This window comes from Apodemus sylvaticus, chromosome 7, assembly GCF_947179515.1.
Source record: "Apodemus sylvaticus chromosome 7, mApoSyl1.1, whole genome shotgun sequence".
NCBI lineage: Eukaryota > Metazoa > Chordata > Mammalia > Rodentia > Muridae > Apodemus > Apodemus sylvaticus.
In genome coordinates, this window is record NC_067478.1 from 83,775,324 (window position 1) to 83,802,438 (window position 27,115).

Below are 27,115 nucleotides of genomic sequence, written 5' to 3' on the forward strand. Positions count from 1 at the left end.
CTCCATCTGAAGCTCTCAGATGCGGAGACCCGGGCCTGCTCCTGAGACATTTGGATTCTGCTATTTCAAAGTATCCAAATCTTATGGACACTCCTATTTCAAAGGCATGGCTCACACCACAGGGCAGAGGTCGTTCAGCAAGATGAAGAATTCGGTTCCATAACACATTCCAATAGAACAGTGATTCTCTGCCTTCCTAATGCTGTGACCCTTTAATACAGATCCTCATGTTGTGACCCTCCGACCATAAAGTTATTTTCATTACTACTTCATAACTGTAATATTGACTCTGTTATAAATGGTAATGTAAATATCTGAGCTTTCCGATGGTCTTAGATGACCCTCTGAAAGAGTCATTCGACCTTCAAAGAGGCCACAACCCACAGGCTGAAAACTGTTCCCAAAGAGGCTTGTCATTTCCAACTAACTCTGAAAACCATGAAGCATTTCAGATGACTGGCTGGGGACCTTGGAGTCAATGGGGCTACATGAAGAACACTGTTCAGGACGCTCCACATTACAGGAAGACCAAAGTTCTTCCTGTAAAGTGCCTTCAAACAGGAAGGAAACCGATGGATTCCCTGCAGTGTGGAGAAGGGGGAAGGGTGGGTATTGGAGCCTTGAAGGTTGAATAAAAACTTAAGAGATCCTTTTGTGAGGCTCCAAGATCTGTTTCCTCTTGAAGGGACAACCATTCCTAGGCGAGACTGAACCAATGAGGGCTTTCCAAGCCTACAGCACAGGACTGACCCCTTTCCAATGTCAGTCACCGAGGAGTCTCATGGTCTCTCTGCCAATTCATGGGGAAGTAAAACTCCTGTGTGAACCCTTCCTTAGGCCCGGGTTCCCCAAACCTCCAGCCTCATCATCCTAACCACACACAGAGCACAAATGTACTCTGCCTTTCCTTACCATGCTTCGAAGGTGAGCTTGCCAAAGGTGCTTATAAATCAGAGCAAGTTACAAAGGAGACCTGACAGCAGCCCCACCCTGTGTCTGTGGGACCTTCATAGATAACACCTCAGTGAACGGACGTCACCATCCCACACAGAGATAGACACCAAAGATACCCACTTGTCAAGACTTCACAGAGCAACAGCAGATCAGTCCCTAAAGCCATTGTTAACATCTTGTGCAGATCATAGACCAATTTAGGCATCATCCACCACCCGGGCAGCTGTGTCAGCCACCACCCATGATTCCTTACCTGGAGTGATGGAGACTGTGTCTTTCTCCCAAGACACGACGCTAACGTATTCCTGCACTGAAGAGGGGATGAGGCACTTAAAGACAGCCACGTTGCCACGCATTGACCTTTGATCCTCCACCCGGACGGTGTAGGGTTCCCTGAAAACTGCGGGAAATTTAAAGAAGAGTGTTACACAGCCATGGTGGTGGGGAAAAGGGACAAGTGGGTTGGGCACAGTGACCATCGCTTGACAAAATAAAACCCAGATTATATCAGGTAGCAACACACATCTTGAGAAATGTAGTTTAGATATTGAGCTCTTCATGGGATTGGTACTACCCAGTGGGAAGTAGAAAAGAGTAATTCAAACCAGAGTTGTCTGAGACACAGATACAGTCTCTGTACCCCTAGTACCCTCCACCTCCTGTCCCTATTATTCTACCCAGTCTTGGTCCTGATGTTAGGACCATCTAGAATCTTTTTCTGCCTGCTCCCAGTCCTGTATTTGTTTCTTATGTAGTGTCACCTGCAGCCACTCGTGTGTCATAACCTGTATGTAGACTAAACAAATGTACCTTGAGAGTGGGACGAAGGCCTCTGTCTACCCCTGTCTTCCTCAGCTTAGCCTCTGCCAGGGGCTCGCTTCTTCCTTCCACTCCCCTCTCTGCCAAGCAGTGCTGGAGCATCTAGAGCCCACACTGCCTACAGACCTTGTCCCCAGCAGACACCTGGGCAACATGCCCTTCTGCTCTCTTTGCCATGGTTGCCAGGGCGACACCTAGGGCCCTGGCATCCTCCCCCTAAGCAGCGCACCTGCAGCCTCTCTGGCATCATCAAGAGTCTCTAATTGCTTGTGTTTCCAGTGGACCTGGCTCTCCCCAGGCCTTCATCCTCTCTTCTCCAGGAAAGAGGAAAGGAGGAGAAGGAAGAAAAGGGACAGGGGAGAGGCAGGCCATCAGGCTCCAGTCCCACCCTCCCATGGGTCTAGCAGCCTCCACCCCATCTCACAAAGGAGCTTGAGGGAGCTGACCCCCAAGGGTCTTGGAGCAGTGGAGGCCAAGGGTGAATTGTGTTACTCACAAACTCTGGGGGTTCTGGGGAGGAGGCAACAGAAGAGGACATAAGACTATCAGTCAAGTAGACCCTGATCCCCTCTGAGCTGCATGGATGTGCTGGGTGCAGGTAAGTTAACCTTTGAACCTCAATTTCCCCATCTGTTGAACCCTATGCAAAAAAGCCAAGCATGTGGAAAATAGTTTTTTTTGACTTAGCCTCGTCATCAGTAAGAAAAACTTTGTAGACTTACTGAGAAGGCTGACTCTAACTCAAGGAAAGGCATGTAGCTGCAGATATGATGGTCTTTTCTCCCTGCCCAGAGCTCCTGGTTATGGAGGCTAGAGGGACTTAAATCGACGCTTCAAGCTCGATATTTGGGGTTATACTTAAGGCCAAGCAATGCAGAGAACCTGCTGCCAAGAAGACACCCGCAGGAGCCTGGGAGAAGAGGCCTCTGTGTCTGTATCAGTGTCAACAGTTGACCCCCAAGGGCACAGGCAGGGCACCGGCATGGTTTCACTTTCACCCTTCCACAGCTCTGGGCCTAGATCTTGTTCCTGTGAGAAGCTCTGTGGTGGGAGAGAAGCTCTGAATGGTCTGTCACTAGGCCTGCTGGCCTTCCCAGAAACTGCCCACCTGGGCCTGTCCAACGCAGCAGCAGGACAGATGGCACACTGGAGCTGCATGGTGGGCTGGCCTCTTGCATCCAGGTGCCCTTGTAAAAGAACCACTAGTCACACCTCTATTTGAGGCACTTCCTATCTCTATCAGAAGGTTAGTGTGTTGTGATGTCCTAGTTAAAAGGAGCAGATCCAACCTGCCCCTCACTTCCAGACCTGACCCACAGAGCCCAGGCTTTTTGGCTTCCCTTCCCCCACAGACTCTTTAGGAGATGCAGCTCTCTGGCTGCTACGGTTGAGCTGTTCTCTGAGCTGTGCGGCGCTCAAATGTTCAACAAATAGCACATGGCCTCGTTACGTGGTGAAATACTATACGCTGGTCATAGTGTGGGACCTTCCACCACACACAGCAGCGAGGACAAATTTCATGATAAAAATGGAGAGGTGAAGACCCCAGAAAGGGCTGAACACAGGCCGCCATTCTCTATAAAGCACGGACAAGGCAAAACATCCACATTATTCCAAGCTGGACTATGACTGCCCTAAGAACAGAGACCGCAGAAAGCGGAAGGGAGACCTCTGGGGTGCTGTGTGTGTATCTCCATCCTGGGTATTAGTTGAACCATATGGAAATTGCTTCAGTTACATATGATAACCCAGGACCTTTGCACTTTGCTTGATATAGTTCAGGAAAAGGAGCCTTTAGAAAATGAAGCTCAAGCAACATTTTCCTGTTTCACTGGTGAGCTCTGTCTCACTCAACCTACATGCAGTGCTGCAAGGTAGACAGATCTCACTTTAAGAATGCGCAGATGAGCCGGGCATTGGTGGCGCACGCCTGTAATCCCAGCACTCTGGGAGGCAGAGGCAGGCGGATTTCTGAGTTCGAGGCCAGCCTGGTCTACACAGTGAGTTCCAGGACAGCCAGGGCTACACAGAGAAACCCTGTCTCGAAAAAAAAAAAAAAAAGAATGTGCAGATGAGGGCTGGAGAGATGACTCAGTGGTTAAGAGCACTGACTGCTTTTCTGAAGGTCCTGGGTTCAAATCCCAAGAACCACATGATGGCTCACAACCATCAGTAATGGGATGTGATGCCCTCTTCTGGTGTGTCTGGAGACAGCTACAGTGTACTTATAGATAATAAATAAATAAATCTTAAAAAAAAAAAAAAAGAATGCACAGATGCGGTGCACACACAGTAGTTGGCCAAGCTGTCCCCAAGTATATGTTTCTTTCAAGCTCTCGTGCACACACCACATATGTACCCTCGCATTGCCAGCCTGCCTACCCCATTCTGTGTTTAGAGCTCAGAGGGAGCCCAGTCAGGGTGCAGGTGTCTGGTCCCTTACCTGCTTTGATGCGAATGTTAGGGCTCCGGATCTTGCCGGCTGCGTTCTCTGCAGTGCAGAAATAGTCATTGTCGTGGATAAAGCTATTGAAGGCGGAAGGGGAGAAAGGGTAGAGCTGCAGGGTCCCGTTGGCATGTACGTGCCGGATGTGCGGCACATCGTAGATGTCGTCCCCCGTGGCCAGGTACCATCGGAGAGCCGCACTGGGGGATCCAGCGGCCGGGCAGGGCACTACCACACCCACAGAGCTGGAGAAGGTTACGTGCTGCAGGGAGTCATTTACAAAGTAGAGGCTGGTGCCGACATCCTCGGGGCGGGCTGCAGGGGAGACAAGGAGAGAGACTCGGTTGGTGTCTGCTGTTGAAACAGTCGCAGAAGCCTCTCTGGCTGACACTGGATTCATCTGGCCTTTGAATGTCACCCAGTCACCGTTTTATTGACCAGGCACTGGCAAAGAAGAGAGAGGATGCTTCCTGGCCTATAGACCTTTCTAGGTTAGTTGGTACAGGAATGGCAAAAGTCTAAAGTCTCATTTACGTGTGGAGCCAAGTGGCTTGCTCAGCCTATAAGGGGCGGACCCACATACAGGGAACTGGGCCCTCCCCGACATCAATAGTTAAGAAAATTCCCTGCAGGTTTGCTCACAGGCCAAGCTAGTGGGGCCTCTTCTCAATTGAGGTTCACTCTCCCTGAATAACTATAACTTGTGTCGAGCCAGGCGGTGTTGGTGCACGCCTTTAATCCCAGCACTTGGGAGGCAGAGGCAGGCCAATTTCTGAGATCAAGGCCAGCCTGGTCTACAGAGTGAGTTCCTGGACAGCCAGGACTACACAAAGAAACCCTGTCTCAAAAACAAACAAACAAACAAACAAACAAAAACAAAAACAAAAAACTTGTGTCGAGTTGGCATAACAAAACAACTACCCAGGGGGCCCCCTTTGATAGGATTTAAGGGACTTAGGGGAATGTCCAAGAGCACAAGGGAGTTGTAGATCAGAAGTTGGGAGACCTTGCTAAGTAGCATTCCAGTGTTCTTCCTAGCCCACCGCAGATGGCAGAGAAAGGGTCTCTCACAATCACAGCCCAAGAAGAACGGGTGGAGAATCTGGGGGCCTAGCCCAGGAGATGGAAGGCAGTGGGAGTCCCTGCAGGCTGCCTTAGATCCCTAAAGTTCATCTGGTTCCCTTTCAGTCAGTGCATTTTCCAGATGACCTATAAGGATCTGGAACAAGAGTGCCATCCGAGTCAGCCTTGGTCTTAACTGCCTGCAGAATTCCCTTCTCTTCCATCACAGGTGCCTACCGTTCTCAACTGGGAGTAAACAGTGTAGAAAGGCTGAGAAAAGCCCTCTCATTCTTGATATATTACTGTTCCAAAGCCCAGTCCCACAAAGAAACATCCTCAGACCACCTAGCAGGAAGGGCACTGTCTGTTCCACCTAGGCCTTGGAAACTACTGTTTCTGATCTGTTGTGGGAATGGGGAGGGTAGGCTCTCTTCCTTCCCGGGCCCTGCCCTTTAAGAAGGCCAACGCAGAGGAAGGGAGAATCTGGCCCTCTAGTCTCTTGCTGGAAGCTGGTCCCTCTCCACCAGGAAGATAAAGGAGTAAGCAACTGTCTGCTGCTTGTTTAAAGAACGGTTGCGGGGACCTAACTTGACCTCAATTTCCACAACTTTATGGGGAGGGGGAGAGCCCACATCCGGACTGTATTAATATTCTTGCCTTAACTTGGAGCAGAGCCTCTGGGGAGAATATACCAGGCAGGTCGTTGAGGAAGGCCATTAAGCCTCATTGGCCAGAGCAATTCACATCATCTCATAAAAAGCCGTGATGAAGCCATTAGCAGCTGTGCTGGAAAAAAAAACCATCGTGGGCTTCTGGCTGCAGTGTCAGGGGCATCCTCTTAGCAGCAAATGCATTTGCTGTCCCCACCAGGCCCTGCACCCTCAACAGCTGAAAGGCTTGGATGGGGAGGGGGGCAGCATCACTTGGCAATCTTCTCACACTATCTCCCGTAATAGTCTATGGTTGAGTGTCTCTGTTCGGGGAGAGAGACCTCAAAAGCTCTGTAGCTGGCCTGTTCTGGCTAGCATATTCCTCATGGTTACAAGATCAGGCCATTTTAGAAGTTAAGACTTCTCATGTGTGGGGCCGAGTTTTCTCCCTTCTGAGAGCCCCACCCTGACCAAGATGTGTTCAATGCATTCTTGCGGAGGCTCTCCCAGGAGCCATGTTGCTTCTGTGACCTCACGGCGTCTTCCCAACAGCCCAGGACTGAGTGGCCATCATCATCCCAATCTACAAAGGAGGAAATGGAGGCACTTCCAGAAGGAAATGACTTCCTCAAGACTCACACAACCAGTGAGTGAGACCTCAGGGGTGCCCACCCAGGCAGTTTAACCTGGCAGCTGCTTTCTTAGCAGGCAAGGTGCGGCTGTAATATGATCAACAGAATAAAGAGGAGCCTTCCCCTTCTTCAAACGCAACCAGGTCACCAACTTCCATTTTCATCTGCTCTCCCCTCCCCTCCCCACTCCTACCCCCGTCCTCCCTCCCTTCATATCCATCCCCCCCCTTCCTCTCTGTCCTGGAAGTGACCCCTGGTTGACTCTGGACATCCCAGTAGTCCTTAGATTTAGGGAGCAGGGGCACCTCTCTGGGTTTCTGGGTGCTTCCTGAGTTGACCTAATTGTTCAGCCACTTCCACCATGTCAGATTCATGGATCTTGGGAGCCAAAATCCATCAAAGTATGACCTGACTCTCCACTGTGCCTGACAGACAGACATAGGAAAACCAAGGAAGTTCTCAGACAGAAAGGACCCTCGGAAGTGCCTGGTTTATGGGAGAAGGCTCCCAAGTACTTAATGTAAAGGTCTGAGGAGGTGATTTAAGTTGAACAGAACCCTTGATGATGACAGTATTTACACAATAATAATAGCTGTCACTGACTTCACTGTCAGCTGTGGGTCACACTAGGGTCAGGCCTACTGAGATCATTATGTATATTTTTTTTAATCAGTGGTAGGTAGCTATTGTCCTTCATCTTAACTCCATAAGTGAATTTATTATTAGCGTTAGTATTAGTATTACTACTACTACTACTACTACTATTTCCATCTTAAAGATAAAGAAAATAAGACTGAGACTATTCCCGGCTTATTTAAATTTATGTAATATGACTGGAGTCAGAACAGGAACCCAACTTTGTCCCATCAGAAGCAGAGGTTAGACCTATTTGCTCTACTGAATAATGAAGTTAGAGTTGAGTCAAACCACAAAAACCTGGATTTCCTGACTTGGAAGCCCTGCCTGCCCTCTTGCCCATCCCCGCCACACCAAAATGCACAGCCCTGTCTCCTCCTCTGACCAGCTATCCCTGCCCTCCCCAGGCCTCAGAGGACAGCCCTTCCCCAGGCCCTTTCTGCTCCCACCAGGAGCATCAACCACACTGACAGCAGCCCTCCTGCTCTTCCCAGAGCCAAGGACACAAGGTTCCCAGCAACTACAAATGGGTAGATTTAATTGATGAATTGACTGGGATTGTCCAGCCACCTGTCAGGGCTGATGAAACAGCAGATTTATAGCAAAAGGCGAGTAGCCTCATATTTCTCCCACTCCAGGGTGCGAGCCGCCGTCTTCCGAGCGTGGGGGAGCTGGGGAGGATTAGACACACCATTCATTTCTGCTTACGGTCCTGACAGTGCATTGCCATCATGAAACATCACCCTCGGGTGTAAAACAATAGCATTTTGCACTTAGGTTGGGTTCATATTTTACCATCACAAGGCACCTGTCACCTCAAAATGCAGAAGCCCTTAAATAAACATTAATTTAGCCTCACCCTATCTTCAGAGAGAAGGGAGTGAACAGATACATGGGGGGAAACTGAGGCACTGGCCACCAGATATCTGGATTCCCTGCCACTTGCTAAGTGGAAATCTGGGCACAAGGACAGCTAGTGAATAGACATGGAAGCAATGGTACAGAAGGGAAGCAGCAGGTGCCCAGGGTCCTCCCCTCCCCCCTCCCCCTCTCCCCCCCTCCCCCACTCTGGCCCCAGGGAGTATAGCGTGGCCTCTAGGGGACTTCATCTCCTACTCCAGCTCCTGTGGAGATCTACAGAGCAGTGATAACACTGTGGAGGATGAAGATGAGGCACCACAGAGCCTTGAATGCAGTCTGACAGAACTGCCTGTCTGTCTTCTGGAGGCTCCCATCACCTGCTGTGTGCATGACATCAGGTAAGTGACTTAGCCTCTCTGGGTCTCATTGTGCTTGTCTCCAAAATAAGTAGGGTGAGATGGATCAGGTGACGCTGTGTGTCTCCCCTGCCTCTCGGGGCTGCTGAGCAGGGCAAATGTGGAGAGTTAAGGCCTCTGCTCCTCTCACAAGGGTGGATGGGTCCAGACTCTCCTGGAGGCTCCAGGTGCACCCCTGCCACCCCCAAGCCTTTCCTCTTAGCTGACTCCTTACCCTACCCTGCCCTTCCCAGGTCCTCTTTGACTCAGGTCTTTCATCACTTCAGAAAAGATACACATAGTACCAGCTGAGTGTTCCAGAGTATTCCAGGCAAAGTGGAGGGAGGCGTCAGAGGGCAAAGACTGCTGCCTCTAAGATCCTAAATGGAGAACCGGAGAGTGGGTAAGCCTTGGCACAGAGCTGAGTTTGGGAAGGAGCTATGCTAAGTACAGATTTCAGATAAAAGCCAGGATGGGCAGAACCTGTTACTCAACAGGCCGACTTTCACAGAGGTGGAAGGTAGCAGGGAATAGGAGGCTGGCCTGGGAGGCGTCCCCAAGAAGCTCAGTGTGACAGCAGTGAAGACTGTCATTGAGTTGGGTGTGTTTGGGGTAACTATGGAGACCTCCAGGCTGGAGGATGGATGACCTGGTGCAATGGCCTGCAACCTTCAGTAGCGGGAGGTGTAGGTGCAGGTGGTGTCTACAAACTGGAAAGGGCACCAGGAGGGATGTCCAAATGACTTTTGACAATGATGCTGCTCTTACTCAAGTAGATACCAGACAGAGTTTAGGGCTGGACAGCTCTCTGGAGACTCACAGGCAGGGAACAGTCACATGATAGCCAGGTCCATAACTTCCATTTTCTATTACAAAGACTTCCTGATTTCCTGAGTCAGGGCTGCACTGGGCACTGGGCACAGTTGCTTCAGTGGCCTTCTTATTTAATATGTGCACAGACATGAGAAGTGGGGGTCCTTTTCACCAAAACGACCTACCACAACATTCTACAGGTAGGAAGAGAAGGCAGCAGCAGGCCTCAGCGATGTGCATGGGATTCAAGCCTTCTCGGGAGGCTGAGGTGGGCGGGTGAATGACCAAGCCAGAGCTGAAGATCAGGCTGGACAAGAATGGGCGTCTCGGAGAAGAGGGAGAGAATCAAGGGTATCCGATAGGTGGGAAGAAAGGAAGCGGGTAGGTAAGTCAGAAATAAGGAAGGCAAGGGAAGGGGGAAGACAGAAGGAAGGAATGGGGAGAGAAAAGGAAGGAAGAGAGGGAGGAGGGAAGGGAAGGAGGGAGGGAAAGAAGGAGGGAGGAAGGAAGGGAGGGGGGAGGAAGGGAGGGAGGGAGGAAGAGAGGGAAGGAGGAAGGGAGGAAGGGAGGGAGGGAGGGAGGGAAGGAGGGAGGAAGGAAAGGAGGGAGGAGGGAGGGAGCAAGGAAAGAAGGGAGGAAGGGAGGAAGAGAGGGAAGGAGGAAGGGAGGAAGGGAGGGAGGGAGGGAGGGAAGGAGGGAGGGAAGAAGGGAGGGAGGAAGAAGGAAGGAAGGGAGGAAGGGAGGGAGGGAGGGAAGGAAGGAAGGAAGGGAGGGAAGGAAGGGAGGGAGGGAAGGGAAGGGACGGAGGGAAGAAGGGAGGGAGGGAAGGAAAGGAAAGAAGGGGAAAGGGGGAAGGAGGGAATCCAGCTGCAGGGAGGGCTGCCAGCTGAGTTTCCCGCCCCTGTACTGAGTCCCCAGCCTGGGACCCTATGTCCTTTCTCCTTCACCCTCTCTCCAAAGGAGCCCCACTTGGGAAGAAGACCCCACGAGAGCAGACCACAGCTTCCCCTTAAATCTCTGTCACTCTCTCCAGCTCTTTCTTCTCTCTACAGACAGAACCAAGCAAATTTACAGAGAGCAAGGGAAGGCAGGGGGAATCCTTCATAAATAAAGAGAGAGACTCAGATCAACAGCAAAGCTGCTTCTGGTCAAAGGAGGAAATGGATTTTTAATAGAAAATGGACGTTATGAGTCCGGCTGTCACGTGACAGACGTCCAGACTTAAACCCATTTAATCTCCTCTACCCATGTAACGTTGCGCACCACCCCAGCACTGTGTTTCATAAAAACAGGCTCCAAATCGCTAGGAGATTAGAAGTGTAGAAATAGCATGGCAATATTTTTAAACCAGAAATCGCCCCCGGGGCATCTGGCTGCCCCCAGGGTCGCAGCTAGAACCTGGGGATCCGTCCTGTCTTCCAACTAGCTCACCCGTGGCTGGCTCGTCTGGGCATCACATGGGGGATTAGTATGGCAAAGGAAACCTGACACAGGCGACACCCACGACACCCACGGGTCTCCCATCCACCTGCCTGGAGAGGGGTGAGGAAGTGTCTGGTTGCAGTCTAAAGCACTCCCGGCATCCTTCTGGGATGCACGGTGAATTACCCCATGTCACCATCCCCAATCATCAGAAGTGACAACCAGAGAGGACTGAAATGTCAACACCTCGCCGCCTCCACAGGGCAGTGAGTCATTTAGTGCTCTTCCTTTACAATGTTTGCCCCTTTCATTGACTAGACTTTGCATGGAGTTGCTCCTCTGTGCCAGCACTGGGCACATGAAACACCCACCCAGAGTTCTAAAGAGTACTTGCCCAGGCCCAGGATGTGGGGGTAGAGAGGGTGGCAAGGGAAAAGAACCAGAAGAGAGGCCGGATGGAAGGGGTAGGAGGACCCTTTGGCTATGGAGTGCTGCGAATTCCTAAGGACAGTGACCATCACTCCATCTCCTGAGCACAGGAGCAGGTGCTTACACAGCGGGTCAGAGCCACATTCCCTGGGTTCGAGTCCCTCCTTCATCAGCTACAAGCAACGTGTGCAATCCCAGGCAAGACAACCTCACCTCTCTGTGCCTTCGTTTCTATAAAACAGGGGTGACCACCATCTTCTCTACCTCAAGGACAGTTACTGGAGAGAGTCAGTGTCCCGCACCACTCAAGTATTTGGGGCCGTGGTTCTGAGTATTTTGTCATAGGAGCGAAGAAGCAGGAAGTACTTGTGAGATAGACTGACTCCTTACGCAATAAATATTTACTGAGCACCTAGGATGATGACTGGTGATAAAGAATAACTTAAAACAGCAGTGTGCAGACATGAATATGTATAAGAGTCACCTGGGAGCTTGTTAAAGATGTAGAGCCTTAGACAACAGTCACCCATGCCTGTCATAAGACCGGAAATGCTATTTTAGAAGCTAGTGTCTTCCGTCCTCACTCAAGAGTAGCAATCGGTGGGGAAAGTAGGTGTATCATACTGGACTTCGTGTTTCCCATATCAGCAACGTAGTTGTCTTGGGCTTGCTGACAAGCCTTCCCACCAAGTGTATTAACTGAATTTGACAATGGAGTTAATAAAAGAAGTATAGCGTGATCAGCGAACAAGCATTACCATGGTAGCCCCACGGCTGTCCACACCTCCTGGTGCCCCCACCCCCAACTGCCTCCCATTGGAGCCCCTGAGGCAGGAGGGCTGGAGAGGTCACATAGACTCTTTTGCAAGGTTGATTACAACTATGCATTTTCACACAAAGGTTTACAGGTGAGACAGACAGATTATGTAGCATCAGGCTGATTGTTCTCAAGCCCCAGCTGGATAAACCGGGGCCCAGATGGGGAGCAATCACAGGGTCTCTGTTCAGCTACCAGTACATGCCAAGCCCCAGAGGAGGAGCTAGACACCAGAAAACCCTTCTGTGGTTCATTTACACTGTGCAGAGAGTGTATGGCTGGGCTCTGGGGAGGAGTAGGAGAGTCTCCCAGACGGCACCAGAGTGCTTCCCAGGTAACTGGGAAGGTGACTTTGTGTTGTCACTGGGCAAGATGAAGCCACAGGGACCAAAGAGAAAACCTCTCCTTGGTTTTCCTCATATCTGGGCACACCTGGTGTCTAATCTGCTTTCTGTTGCAGAGACGCTAGGGCCAAAGTAGCTTGGGGAGGAAAGGGTTTCTTGGTTTACTCATGTGTCCCTGAGGGACATAGGGCAGGGCATTGAGATAAGAACCTGGGATTGGGAGCAGAAGCGGAGAGCACAGAGGAATGCTGCTTACCGGCTTGCTTCCCTTGGCTGGCTCAGCTTGGATCTTTATCCAACCCGGTATGTCCTGCCCAGAAAGGCACTGCTCACAGTGACCTGGGCCCTCCCACATCAGTCATTAATTTAAAAAAGTATCCCATATGCCAGTCTGATGGAGACTTTTTTTTTTCAATTGAGGTTCCTTTGTTCCCAGATAACTCCAACTTCTGTTGACCAAAATAAAACAACAACAACAAAAACAAACAAACAAACTAGCCAGGATACACCTAGGTTACCACACTATCGTGGCCACTGATTTTTGTTTTGGTTTGTTTTTTATTTGTTTTATTTTTTGTTGTTGGGTTTTTCTTTTACTTTTTTTCTTTTTTTTTTTTTTTTTTTTGGTTTTGGTTTTGTGGTTTGGGGTTTTGCATTTTTGCATTTTTTAGCATCTTTTTAGTGCCAGACAACTACAAATGAAGAACCTTTTCTTTTCTTACAACGTTACTCATCTCCTTCTTATGCTGAGCCTTGAATCCAGCCATTGCTCAAAATTCCATTTTGTAGAACACCCCATTTTATGGATAAGGAGATTGGTCCTTTCCTGACCTCCCACTTTCTCATGCATAGCCACATTTCAAACCCAATGCCCACATTCATATCCCACAGCCACACTAGACTAGACTACACTCAGACTGCCGCCAAGGGCATGCATACAGAAGAGTCTGATACCGTAGTAGATGGGAAGCAGGGCAGTTCTGCATTACCTGGGGCCACCGCGGGTATTGGATGCCTTATTTCTCTTTCACCCCAATGCCAGCAACTCCCTACTCTGGTCATTCAGACTACGGTCAGCTCTAGTCACCCAAATGGCCGTCCTGCCAAAGCTCATTGAGAATGACTCTTCAGGTTCTTCCTCATTCCCAGCAGAAACAGGGTGGGTTTGGTTTGAGGTTTTAGTAATTGTTTTTAGTGTGGAATAGAGTTTATTTAGGGCATGGGGAGGGGAATTGAGGGAACAGAGACAGAGAAAGGGACAGAGAGAGAAGGGGGAGGGAGGGGAAGGAGAGAGAGAGAGAGAGAGAGAGGCCACCATGAGCACATGGAGAGAGGGGGAGAGGAATGGGGAGAGAGGGAGACAGAGAGAGAAGAGGGTAAGAGAGAGAGCAAGAGATCAAGGGCAGTTTTAGTATTCTCCATACAATGCACTCCTACCCAGCCAGCAAAGAGCTTTGAGACCCAGTGAAGATGCATCTATCCTTCAGCCTCCAAGGCCCCTGAACCACCGGCTCCAGGAGGAGTTATGAGTAACAGCTGACAGTTGGACAGACTCTTTAATCTTCCAGCCCTCTCTAGACAAGGCCTGTCAGAGGAAGGCCCCTTATGGCCAGAAAGTTCTTTCTAGGGAGTCAGCTCAGACAACCCAGTTGTCCCCAGAGAATCCCAGATTTAGATTGTTAGCGCTTGAGGGACTTAAGAGATTATTTTCTCCAATCTCGTCCATTCACAAAGCCTAGAGAAGTGGAGTCACTTACCCCCAAGGACATAGCTAGCCAGTGCTTGGACTGGGATGGGGTGGGGGTGGGGTCAGTGCTGGCTCCAGTGTTTTTTCTGTTCTGTCTCTTCTGGCAACTCAGGTACACGGGAGCATCGTGAAAGAGCATACTGTCCCCTGATGAAGCCTCAGAGAAACTAGGGAGGCCCTACAACTGTAGGACTGATCTCAGATGGGACAGATGTCCGTTCATAAGTGGCCGATGGGTGACAAGTGGGAAGAGGACTTTGTCTTGATTTGTGCTCTGAAATGGGAGCCAAGATGAGAGCACAAGATCTAGGCTAGGTTCTAAAATGCACAGAGCCGTAGCTTTAAGACAACTGTTCCCTGCTGCTGGACATAGAAGAGGAAGGGAACCCAGCAGGGTAGCTTCAGAGGGACCAAGTCTGGCTGGGAGACTCACTCCATGTCCCTCAAGGCATCTTCCAACTTTGAGAGACCACTGGTCATGACATGTGAATTCTTCTCCTGTTCCCAAAGCTGGCTCCCTACCTCCTCAACCCCTGCTCCCCACCACCCCTGGCTCTAGGCAAGCCACACTGAAACCAGGGTATCCATGACCCTTGACTCAGCAGGATTCCCACAGGCTGCAGCGAGTTCATCGGCCTTCGCTAAGATGACCGCAGTGGGACTCTCACAAAAATCTGTGGCTTCTCTAGAGGGACAGCCACTCCTGGGGGCTTTAGCTAGGGTGAAAGCATATCTACTTTATCTAGGAGAGAGGGGGCAGAGAAGCAGACGTGGGCTTGTTCCTACCACACAAACATGGGAACAGGGGGAGTTCAGAAAGATGGCTGCCGCAGGCACTGCAGTCCATGCTGGTTGTCTCGACAGTGACAGAAAACTAAACTAGGGAAATTAGCCGTAAGTGGGGAGTGGAGGCATGAAAGGAGACAGGCACAAACAGCTGTGAGGCCTTCTTCATCACTTATGATGACATGATAGTAATTATACCTTAAATTTTAGCATAACATTTATAGGGCAGAAACTGCTTTGCTGTGGTTTTCAAATGTGTATGTGCTTGTATGTAGCTTCCTTTTATGTGCAAGCACTGTGGCACAGTATTGGATTTCACAACCCTTATTCTTGCACACAGGCAGTAATATCTGCCACATGGGACAGCTGGGACACCAGTCATTCTACCCATCTTATGGATTATAGGGCAGAAGCATCTCAACTTGCCTGTGACAGGCAAGCCAAGCCTTGTTTTCTAGGCCCACAGAGAACGTTCTCTCCAACCATGCATGTGTATATGCGTGCGTGCATGCATGCACGCACACACATCTCTGGAAAAAATCAGTTTCATGAATATGCAACTAGCATTTGAATAACTGTTCTTAATGAAGATGGTGACCTTGGAAACTGTCAGAGCAGCTTCATGTGGGCCAAGCACATGGGGGAGGGTGCAGGGGTGCTGAACAGAGGAAAGGAGTAGCAGCTGGACTGGTACCTGAGGCTAATGCTGCCCATGCCACAGCAGCCCTGGACAAACATCTGTCCAACGGGGCACGTGGATTGATGTACTCACAACAACTGCTCCTCCTATTTACAGATTCCCATAGGCTACAGTCTGCTACAGGCATCCCCTGACCTCTGTGTCATATGCTCCTTCTGAATAGCAGATTGAGTCATAGAGTAAGGGGTGATCAGGATTCCAAAGGTCAGGGTAGCCTCTCCACAGTGGACTACCTAGACTGCAGAGAGGCTCACCCCAGCAGGAAATGACATATCCAGAGACACTTGGAAGGCTCATCCTATGAGGAGCACTTGCACACACTCTGCACTGAATTAGATCCATGTTTCTTGCTTTTACTACACCCAGCATGGCAAAGACAGACTGAGCATTCCCAGCTTTCACTGCAGACAAGAAACCAGCCCTGGCTTCCCTCAAAGGCTAGTTCCCCCCCTCTACCCTCTCCAACTGCTGCCACTAGCTATGAGGAGTAGGGAGAGGGCGGTGCTCTCTCCCCAAGGACACCCAGGTGTCCACTTGGCTGCAGCTGTCTTGTGGAAACAGAATCCCAAAGGCTACCCTGCAAGGTGGTAGATGGAAGGAACTCATGTCCCCAGTCCTCATTTGGTCTTTCTTATTGTCATAAGGATGAAGGCCATTAGCCTTCCTGGGAATGTGGCAGGCAAATACAACTGCCCGAGAGAGATGGGATTTCCAAATCTATTTTAAGGTCAAGGCAGGAGGATGAAGGCTGGGGCAATGTAGGAAGCAGAGGGGCCTAATGTTTATTGAGTACCAGCTCTGTTCTGGCTACAATATATACTTTATCTTCCTTAGTCTCACTACACAGAGAGAGGAAGGGAGACTCAGAGATTCCCCACTACATCTCACGCCCAGTAAATGCAGAGCCAGGATGTATACAAAGAGCTTAATTTGGCCCCAAATTTCCACCATTGACCAGTACACACACACACACACACACACACACACACACACTCCTATATATGACACAGACAAAACCACTAGATTGACTCTGTCCCTCTCATTCCGCACCCTCCGAGACCCCACCTGACCCTTTAGAGCTCCACATAGCGTCGTCCCTTTGGAGCATAGACCCTCTGGGCTCAGGGGGACCAGGACCTTTCTGGACCAGCAAGCATGCAGAGGCACATTCCAGACCTCGGAACCAGGTGAGATTTGCTCAGGGACCCAGACAAACAGGCAAGGCCATCCCTAGGCCATGCTCCCACCACAGATATGCCAGCTGACTGGCCAAGAGTAATCAGACTGCTCTCCTAAGTGCCTGCCCTTCAAGCATTACTCGAGAGCTATACAGCCTGCCTGTCTTCCCAAGCCCCCCAGAGAACCTTCTGTGGGCCCAAACTGCCTTAATTACAGTAAAAGAAGAAGCCTCAGTGACTGACACCCTTCCCAAGGCTGGAGGACAAGGCGGCACCTTGCCTTCCCTAATACTCCCATCCCATCCACCAACGCTTCTTCATGCATAACCACAACCCGAAGCACCCAGCTCCCACCGTTCCAATGCTCCATTCCCAGATGGCTAGCACTGCCCCTAGGTAGGTTCCTATAACTGGAATCCTGAGGCACCAGAGGAACAACTATACTCTCTATTTGCTCTGCCTCAGGTTATCTCTGCCCATTGTCACCCAGCCTATCCTAATCAGCCAGAGCTACTCTCTGTCTTGGATACAGGAGGGGAGAGCTGCCAGGCTGCTCTGACAGTGCTAAGTGTGTGTAGGCCTAAAACTTGGAAACTGTATGGAAGTTACCAGGCCTTTCTCTCCCACTCCTGTCCAATCCGTTCCATACAAGGAGAAAGCTACTGCTTAACTCCTACTGAAGCTAGGATTAGGATACTCACAGGGCTAGCCAGGCTCTTGGCCTGGCTAGGTGAGCATGCAAATAAGCATGCAAATTATATGCAAATCTGGAGCCTGCTCTTAGGTTCCTGGCCTCCTGCCATCTCTGCTGCATGCAGTTCACCGTATTCTGGTACCCTGGTTCCAATCAATGTACTAGGTTAGGGGCTAGGAAAGCACATCAGTAAACTAGGGGATCCTTCCTTGTAACTACTTCAAATTGCCCTCTAAGAAACCTTTCCTCTAAGAACTTAGGGGAAGAGAGAACCTCCAGCCTCAAGCCTGGTCACCCCGCTAGAGCACTCTGAACAAATAAAGTCATAGATCACCAGCCAAGGCAGGGAACCAAACCAATCACAAGGATAGCATTCCTAACGATGTGGAGGGATTCTGCCCCCTGCCAAAGGCTCCATGCCTGTGACATGCTCTAAGCACATCCTCGTCCTGTGTTTAGGGACCTCTCGCCTACCTGCTTCTTGAGCAAACCATCAGCAGACCAAAGCTGACTGTTGGTGTGCCCACCTCTTCCCTCTCTGTAAGAAAAACAGCGGCTCTGGCCAGTGCTCAGCCTCTGCTCAACTTCAGTACCGCCGTTGGGTCAACTGCTTACTAGCTTTTTGTGTCTAATTGAGCTCCTCATTCTGCAGCAGAAATGTATTAAGGCAGCTGGCATTGATGCCCAGGAAAATGAGGCGGCAGAAAGGCTTGCTGGGCATCATGGCATTTGCCTTTTCCTTCATCTTACCCTAGCAGCCAGGGCCCCTCTGCCCACCCTCCTCCTCCCAGACACTCACTGGTCCTTCGCCTAACCCCCACTAAGTTGTTCTCGCCACTTCGAGATTTTAAAAACATGGCCCCCAGTAAGTCCCCCCCCCCTTTTTAATTAGACACCGAACCGAATGCTAGAGATTTTCTTAATGGCCTGACAAAGGCTTTTAATTTGGTCTTCTCCAGAGAGAGGAACCCTGAGTCCCCATCCGAGAGGTTGGGGTGGGAAATGAAAAAAAATCAATGCAACCCATTATTTTGGCTTTTAGAAAACAGGAATTTTAGTGCCGAGGAAGCTTGTTCTTTTACACAGTAAAAATGCAAATTCGGGCAACACAGATGCTGGCACGCCGGATGTAACAACAGAGAGAGCCTCACTGGGGTTCATCTGGCTGCCCAGACCTGGATTTGTTTTGGCAATAATAAGGCAGTTATTGGAGACTCGATAACCGATTATTAAAACACCTTCCTGGTTTAGTTCTGGGGAAACAGGCTGAGCTCGGGCTTCGTCAAGGAAAAAAAAAAAGGTATTTTGAGAGGAATGAAAATAACAGAAGCTTAAAACACATCCAGTAACTGCTTAATTCCATCCAGAGGACGCTCCATCTCCTCCTGTTTTCTTCTCTCTGCCTGCCGCCTCCCGCTCCTCACAGATGGACGTACAAATTATTGCAAGAGGATATTGTTTTCTGTAACAGGCTGGAACATTCGCATTTACATTTTCCTTGGTGCCGCGGGGGTGACTGGCAACGGGAGAGAAATAAACCACGCCCCATCTTTCTTGCTTTCCCCCACATTACGTCTCTCCCCCCCCCAGCCACTTCTACCACCCACCTACCATGCCACCCCAAGCAGAACAGGCCCCTGGGGATCAGCCTGGCACCTAAGACCCAATTAAGGCACCAAGGAAAAGATAGGCCTGTCTGGCAAGGCTGCCTGGCGCCCAGCACAGATACTGGTGCTCCGAATGGCAGGGGAGCCAAGGATCCCCAAACCCAAAGGCCGCCCAGGGCCGCCATACCTGGTAACTCCTGTCTACCCACAAGTGACAACTTCCTGCCTGAATAGGAGAGGACTCTGCCCCTCCAGCTGTTGCCCTGTGGCCTCCTGGGCCTTTCTCCACCCCCACCCCCATCTGCTCCTTCCCTATCAAATAACTGGGCCTTCATTTATTAATGCAGAGCTCCTGGATGGGGGTGGGCGCAGTCCTGCAGGTATTCGTGAAGGAGGCCGGGGGACTGAGAAATGGGCTGTTCCTGGGAGCGAGGTTAGGGACAAAGCAACTGAGTGTGGCCACAGCTCCGGTCTGTGCTTCTTGCCTGACAAAATGGGAAAGGGATGGGGGTTGGAGGGAGAGCTATGGAGAGAGAAAGCCGCTCCTCACCTTATGTATATTTAATATTAACGTAATTAAAGCTGTGAGGCAAACCAGCCTGCCAGGGTGGAGGGAAGCAGGAAGAGCCCCAAGAAAGAAAACTGGTGTCTCTCTCTCTCTCTCTGTGTGTGTGTGTGTGTGTGTGTGTGTGTGTACTGGGGGCAGGGGGCAAGCTTGTTGCTCTAAGGTAGGAGGAAAAGGTCAGTTCAGGAGCTCAGGGGGCCAAGGAGTTAAACAAGCTAGACCAGCCTTGGTGTGTTACCCGGTGTCCCCCTTGGGCCTGAGAAAGTCCATGCTTTGCTCGCCATCTGAGGCCACCCTCTACCCAGCACCCGTATCTTCTGGGCAAAATCCCAGTGGACTAGGCCATCAGACTGGCTCTGACCCCCGCCATAAGCACAAACAAGGGTTAGCTTCCTCCTCCAACCTACTGGGTATTGCCTTGGGCTCTGGCAGGTTGCAAACTCCGGACATCCCCAGGCTTTAGCAAAGGACTAGACCCCTCCCCCGGGCTCTTGACTGTCCTTCTCCATTGCCTAGGAGGGTAAGAATTATTGTTGGACCAGGCCAACCCAGGCAAAGGGGGCGAAAGGAGAAGCTGCCCTCTGGGCGCGGAGGAGAAAAGTTAAGAGGGTTGAGCAGGTAAAGCCGAGGAGCGTCTGTGCTCTACAGCGCAAGGGCGCGGAGTTCGGCCGCCTCCTCTCCCTCCCGCCATCTGCGCGCGCCCGGGGGCACGTCCTTTACCACAGCCTAGAAGCTCAACTGCCCGCGCTGCCCAAGTCCCGATTTGGTGTCCAGATTGTTAACCATCGAAAATGCTTGCCTTTTGCCAACCCCTCGATCCCGGCTACCTCTCAGATCAGGTGCACCGAACCCCATGAGCAGGTCTGGACATGCCGGACACCTGGACCCACCCTTAGCAACCTTTTCTCTCCCGGGAAAGGGACACGCCCCCCAGTCTGAACACTTGTCCCCAGGTCCAGCAGGCCAAGCGCTGGAGCGGAGAGTCTCGCACCTTGGGGCGCACTGCCTAAGGTGGTCAGGGAGACGCAGAGAAGCCGGAGCCAGTGCCTGGGGTACTGGGGTGGGACATAGGTGAAGGCGACACTTGGGTCTGAAGAACAAACTTGGTGTCCGAGGGAACCCCCACCCCTCGAGACCCCTAGCTCCCCCAGCCCTGCACCCAGCCAGGCGCGGATAAGCGCCATGCGGTGCGCCGGCATTTGCGCCAGGGCGGGGGTCGAGGGCGGTCGAGGGGCGCACGAAGCTACGGCAGGAGTGATCTTCCCCAGGTCCGAGGACCCAAAGACCGAGGGCTCCCGGATGAAGTCTCGGTCCGAGGACCTCCTGGCTCGCAGGGCACCCCGGGGTCCCAGCTCCAGCAAGTCGCAGGAGCTGGCAGGGGGCTGGGGGAGGGGGCCAGGGCAGAACTGAGGCAGGGCTGCGATAGGAAAAGCAGGGGTTCCTTAGCCACCGCCCCCCCCACGGGCGCGCCCCTAAACGGCAGGCGCAGGGGGGTTGGCAAGCGGTCCCAGGCTGACTCTCACCCGAGCCTTCTGGTGGAACCGCCCCAGCTCTCGCGCCCACCCAGCGCCATGCACTCGAGTGGGTCCAGCGCTCGGGCACCTGGAGCCCACCGGGCACCGCACCTTGGCTCCAGCCGCGCGCATCCCGGCCCCCGCCGCCTCCATCGCCCAGCCGCCGGCGGCGCGGGTCTCACCTTTGTGTAAAGAGTCCAGGAGCAGGAGGAAAGTTACCAGCCACATGCCATAAAGAGGCCCTATTCTCCGGGGAGGTGGTCCTGTGGCCGGCCGTGCGGCAGCGCCTCTCCCCCGCTCAGCGCGCTCCCAGCCGCCCGCACTCGGCGCCCCGCTCTCTCTGCTCCTCAGCCAGCGCACGGCGGCGGCTCCTCCCTCCTCAGCTCCCCGCTCCTGTCATCCGCGGGGCTGGGCTAGGCGGCCGCTCTCCCCGCCCCCCCACGCGACACCCCGAGGTGGTGAGTGCTACTCCAGCCCCAACCTGGGGTCCCTTAGCCCCCACAAGCTCAGGGACAGAAGTGGGGACTCTGACCAGACAGTCTCGATCCTGCTCCTCTGGTGGAGAGAGGAGAGGGGTCCCTGGAACTCAGGCTTTGAGCCTGTGGTCGCTCAGAGGCATATGTCATACATGTGCCAAGAGTCTGCCATGTAAGGGGCAACGAACACTGGGTTTCTCCATGGCCAGGTCATCCAAAGCCATTGCTTGCTGTTTCTTTTGGACTCAGTTTCCCTCCACTGGAGAGCATAGGTGCTCTGAGTAACATCTGGACTAAGATCTTTGAAGATATTTAGTACTCTATATCCCAAAGCTCAAATGTACGTGTGTAGTCACTTCTGCAAGTCAGCTTCCTGGAGAAGCTGTCTCAGACCACCCTGTCCCCAGCACTGTCCGAATACACACTAGCACCTAATACACTGAGCTTTTAGACAGTCCTTTACAATGCACAGATAATGCCTGCGTGTGCTTTACCCCTCCCCCACCCTCTACCATCACCATCACAGCGTCCTCGCTTTGCAGAATCTGGTCAAGACAAAGTGAGGGGGTACCCACCCCATCCGTCACCGAATGGAAGCCCAGCACTACAGAGCTCTGAGGCGGGGCACCATGGCATGCCTGACTCGCATGTGGAAGGCTGATGTGGCAAACATCTTCTTTGGTCTTAAATCTCAACTAAGAGGCCACACGGGCTCCAGAGAAGAGGTCCAGCTGACCCGAGGATACACTAAGTGCCCGCACAGTACCCTCCATGCAAACAGCTGCCAGCTTTGATATGGCTTTCTGTGAGGCAGAGTGGGGAACGGTGGAAGGAGCCGGGGGCTGCGCTTCTATCTATCAGACTCCTCCAGATGTCTCACCCAAGTTCAGGCGAAGAACCAGGCTTTCTCATTCACAGGTTTTACCAAAATATGTCTAACGTTTTAAACTAAAATTTGAAAGCTGTGCTTTTTTGTAAAAAAAAAAAAAAAAAAAAAAAGAAAGAAAGAAAGAAAGAAAAAAGAAAGAAAAAAAGAAAGAAGAAAGAAAGAAAGAAAGAAAGAAAGAAAGAAAGAAAGAAAGAAAGAAAAAATTGCCGTTTTAACCAGTTTTAAATTTGTGTGTGTGTGTGGTGTGTGTACATGTGTGTGTGGAGACACCGGTCCGTGTCAGGTAATTTTTTTCCCCTGGATCTCTCTTCACCTCATTTTTTGAGAAAGAGTCTCTCTCACTAAACCTGGAGAGCCAAACTCAGGGTTCCATGCTCACATAGCAAGCTCTTTACAAACTGAGCTCTCTCTCCAGCACCTATTTCAACCATCGGTTAAGCTTACTACTAAGTAAAGCCCCAATGTTGTCCAACCATTATCACATCCCATGTCCAGATTTTTTCCATCAAACTAAGCAGAAGCCCTTCAGCCACTGAACAGCAATCCTACACTCTCCAGTCTCTGGGACCTCCCCTCAGTCTCTGGGACCTCCCCTCAGTCTCTGGGACCTCCCCCCAGACTCTGAGACCTCCCCTCAGACTCTGAGACCTCCCCTCAGACTCTGGGACCTCCCCCCAGACTCTGAGACCTCCCCTCAGTCTCTGGGACCTCCCCTCAGGCTCTGGGACCTCCCCTCAGACTCTGGGACCTCCCCTCAGACTCTGGGACCTCCCCCCAGACTCTGAGACCTCCCCTCAGACTCTGGGACCTCCCCCCAGACTCTGAGACCTCCCCTCAGTCTCTGAGACCTCCCCTCAGGCTCTGGGACCTCCCCTCAGACTCTGGGACCTCCCCTCAGACTCTGGGACCTCCCCCCAGACTCTGGGACCTCCCCTCAGGCTCTGGAACCTCCCCTCAGGCTCTGGGACCTCCCCTCAGGCTCTGGGACCTCCCCTCAGGCTCTGGAACCACTATCTCTCTCTGTGTACTTGGTTAGTCTAGCTACCTCAAAATGAGTGGAAAGCATAGAGCCCTTTGCTCATTTCGGGTCTGCCTTAGCACATCTTTTCAAGGTTTAACCATGTTACAGCAGGTGGCAGAATTTCATTCCTTTTTACGGCTGAATAGTACTCTATTGTGTGTCTATACAACATTTGTTTATTCATTCATCCATCAAATGCACACTTGGGTTGCTTCCACTTTTGATTCCTGTGAATAATTATGCTATCCACACATTTGTAAGAACATCCCTTTGGGCCCCCACTTTCCATTCTTTGGGGTAGAGAACCTGAAGTGAGATTTCTGGATAGTATGATAATTCTATGTTTAACTCTTTTAAGGATCTGCCAGACACATTTTAATTTTTTAATACAGTATTTTAGGAGTTTAAAGGGCTCTCACCTGCAATTACCCTGTGTAACTCCCATAAAGTCTATTAAAGTTTCAACAGGCTCCTTTAAAACTGGCTAGGAAATTGGGGCTCACACAAGATCACTAGGCTCGAAGTATCAAAAGCAAGACCCAAATCCAGGTCTCCGGACCCCAGCAGCTGCTTGCTCTCTGCTGTGCAGCCCCCCTGGTAGTTGAACCAGCACTCTGCGACACAGGCTCTTGAGTAGGTAGTTTGGTGTCTGTAAATGCACCGCAGAGCACAGAGGTCAGACTCCAGGGCGTGATTGACACGACCAATTCCAAAGCTGTGCTTTGCAGGTGTCTCCCTGAGAGAAGACATACACCAATCTGAGGTCATACAGGAAGTGACAAGAGTCCACTTGTCTTCTCCCGTCCTGTCTTCTGTTGCCTTTCCACACCACCCTAGCCTGGGGAACTTGTTCTTCCATTGTGTCCCTTCCTGCCGAAGGAGAAAGAATGTCTTCTGTCTCATGGAGAAGAATCCAGTTATTTAAAGCTAAGCCTATTGACCCAGAGCACCTGGTCAGGCTGTGCCTAAAATAAACCACTAAGTCAGACGGGATGAAAGAGCTCTGTCTGCTGCAAGGAGACAAGGCCAGAGAGGTCCTGGGATGATGACACAGATGCCCCAGCTCTGAGCCTCCAGGCTAGAGGAAAAAGAGGTTTCCTCTCTCCATCCACCTGAAGTGCTCCCTAGAATGCAAGTGTCTCCTTCATGCTGATTACACAAGACCTGCGTGATACCTGAAGAATGAGGTCATTCACCATGTCTTTCCCTTGAAGAGGAAGCATCTGTACTATTCTGACAGAGAGAAATCTGGAGGAGGGTAGGTTCAGGGACTCCTACTAGCAAAGAGACTTTCCAACATTGCCCTTAAGAATGTGGCCTTGGACTCAGGCTATGTTCTTAGTCCAACCCTGCCACTTGCTGCAGAGTCCACTGGGAAACATTTGTGTGTCAGATCCTGGTGTCCTCACCTGGAAAGTGGAGCTGGCTCAGCATCTTTGGCAGGAAGTCATGGGAGAATTAACTAGGACAGGCCTGGTGGCCAGCCCAGCATGGCACAAGTAAATATGACTGATGTCATTGGCTTCACTCACAAAAACCTTGACTGCTCTGGACTAGAAACTGCTCTGCTGGGGATCTGGGTTCTTGCACACCATGCTATGACAAGGCCATAATGGAGGACTTGGGGGCCCTGGCAAGTGGCAGAAGAAATATGGACAATGGTCGCTGATAAAGGAAGGAAGGAAGGAAGGAAGGAAGGAAGGAAGGAAGGAAGGAAGGAAGGAGGGAGGGAGGGAGGGAGGGAGGGAGGGAGGGAGGGAGGGAGGGACAGAGGGAGGGAGGGAGGGAGGAAGAAAAGGGAAGGAGGGAGGGAGGGAGGAAGAAAAGGGAAGGAAGGAGGGAGGGAAGGAAGGAAGGAAGGAAGGAAGGAGGGAAGGAAGGAGGAAGAGAAGGAAGGAAGGAAGGAAGAAGGGAAGAAATGAAGGAAGGAAGAAAGGAAGGAAGGAGGGAGGGAGGGAAAGTAGAGAGCGCGAGGGAGGGGAAGAGGGAGGGAAGACCGAGATAGAGGCATGGACAGATGGAGGGGTAGAGGGACCTGGTAACAGACAGGTATTACTTTTTGTTTTGCCATTTCTTCAGTGTTCCTCTCTGGTACTCAGGAAACACTCTGACAGTGGCAGCTTGGTTTAAATGCGCCAGAAGTCCCCTTTTCTTCCCTTCTTATGGGGAATTCTTGCCATGCCTGAACTTTAAGGAGAAACAAGGTGTAGGGGAGGAGCTCCAGTTTGTTCCTGGAGCCAGGAATCCCGAGCCAGGTGGGAATCCCCACACCCACACGTAAGTCTATGTACGCCAGTGTAAGCACAAACACAGTTGCCCAGGCAAGCAGTCGTTTGTATAGGTAAACATAAACACCTAATGACGGGTCCACCTGTGCATGCTGAATGCACTACAGTTTGAATGCAGTCCAGAATTTCATTCTGGCACTTCCATGTAGGCCTGAAACTCACGGGATTCGTTTCTTATAGGGACACCACTTAACAGCAGCGAGAAATTCCCAATGTTTTCTTGCACTGGAACTCTAAACAAAGATTTAAAAAAAACAAAAACCAACAACAGCAACAAAAACCACTGTCAGTTAAAACAGCTTCGTGAAGTCACAGGGAGATTGGGAGGTGAGCTCCTTGCAATTCAGGTTAATCATGGATATTTAGGGGGGTATTATTTTGCCATGTTATATTAAGAGCAGAGCCATCACAAGGAACAACAGATGCTTTTATTGTTTGACTTAGACAATGAACTTACATATTTTGGCTACTTTTCTGCAAAAAATAAAGCCATGTAATTATTTCAACAAAGCCTTCATGTGAGCGCAGACATTCTTGGGCAATTTCAGCATAAATATGGCTTTCATAGAATGAATCAATACTGAACCAGGTCGATCTTAAAAACTTAACACTTGGGGTTATGTAGCTAATTTGAGATTGACCTTCGTGGCGTTTACTCATCGATTGGAAGAGGGGGTAAAGCAAGGATTTCCCTTCTCCCCATCCTGTTTGTAATAGATTTCAATGCTGTGCACAGAATCTCGGGCTAGGATCTCATGGCGGCGGCAGCAGTATCTATCTCAACGGTACTGGGCAAGTCCCTTAGTTATGTAGGGGCCCTGTTTCTTCATCTACCATGAGAGGTTTAGAGTAAACATATGTATACAGAAACCTTGGATCCACACCTACATATCGAGTGTGTGTGTGTGTGTGTGTGTGTGTGTGTGTGTGCGTGTATCCCTGCAAAATATGCAGTCTCTCTACTGCAGGCAAACAGACAGAATTATAAATGTTTAATCACAGGTACTCAGAAATAGACAATAATATGTAAAATAAATACTAAGATTTCTGCCTTTAAGTTTTATTTATCTATCTATCTATTTATTTATTTACTTTATTATGAGGAGGCGTGGAGATGTCAGAGAACAGGTGTCAGGAACTGGCTCTTGGCTCTCTCCTCCCACCACAGGCTCCAGAGAACCAAACTCAGGCTGTCCAGCTTGCAGGGCAGTCCTGTCCCCCACCTCCATCTTTTTGAGATGGAATGAACTACTCAGATTCATGGATCATATAAATTCATGGATGCCCCCATAAAGCATAGTGCGTGTCACTAAACGATCCAGGTCTAGCCCCTAGAGGGAAGGCAGCCCCAATGGACTTCTTACAAGTCC

General features: G+C 50.9%; 1 protein-coding gene across 1 annotated transcript in view; it reads right to left on the reverse strand.

The window, feature by feature from the left end:
* The window catches only part of Dscaml1 (DS cell adhesion molecule like 1), a 320,228-nt gene extending 298,798 nt beyond the window's left edge, over window positions 1-21,430 (reverse strand). Inside the window, exons 1-3 of the mRNA XM_052188455.1 lie at window positions 21,254-21,430; window positions 4,217-4,534; window positions 1,208-1,354 (exon numbers count right to left, since the gene is read on the reverse strand). Of these exons, the coding sequence (XP_052044415.1) occupies window positions 1,208-1,354; window positions 4,217-4,534; window positions 21,254-21,299 (511 nt within the window). The 5' untranslated portion in view covers window positions 21,300-21,430. The remainder of the gene's footprint in view (window positions 1-1,207; window positions 1,355-4,216; window positions 4,535-21,253) is intronic.
* Window positions 21,431-27,115: the final 5,685 nt, after the last annotated feature.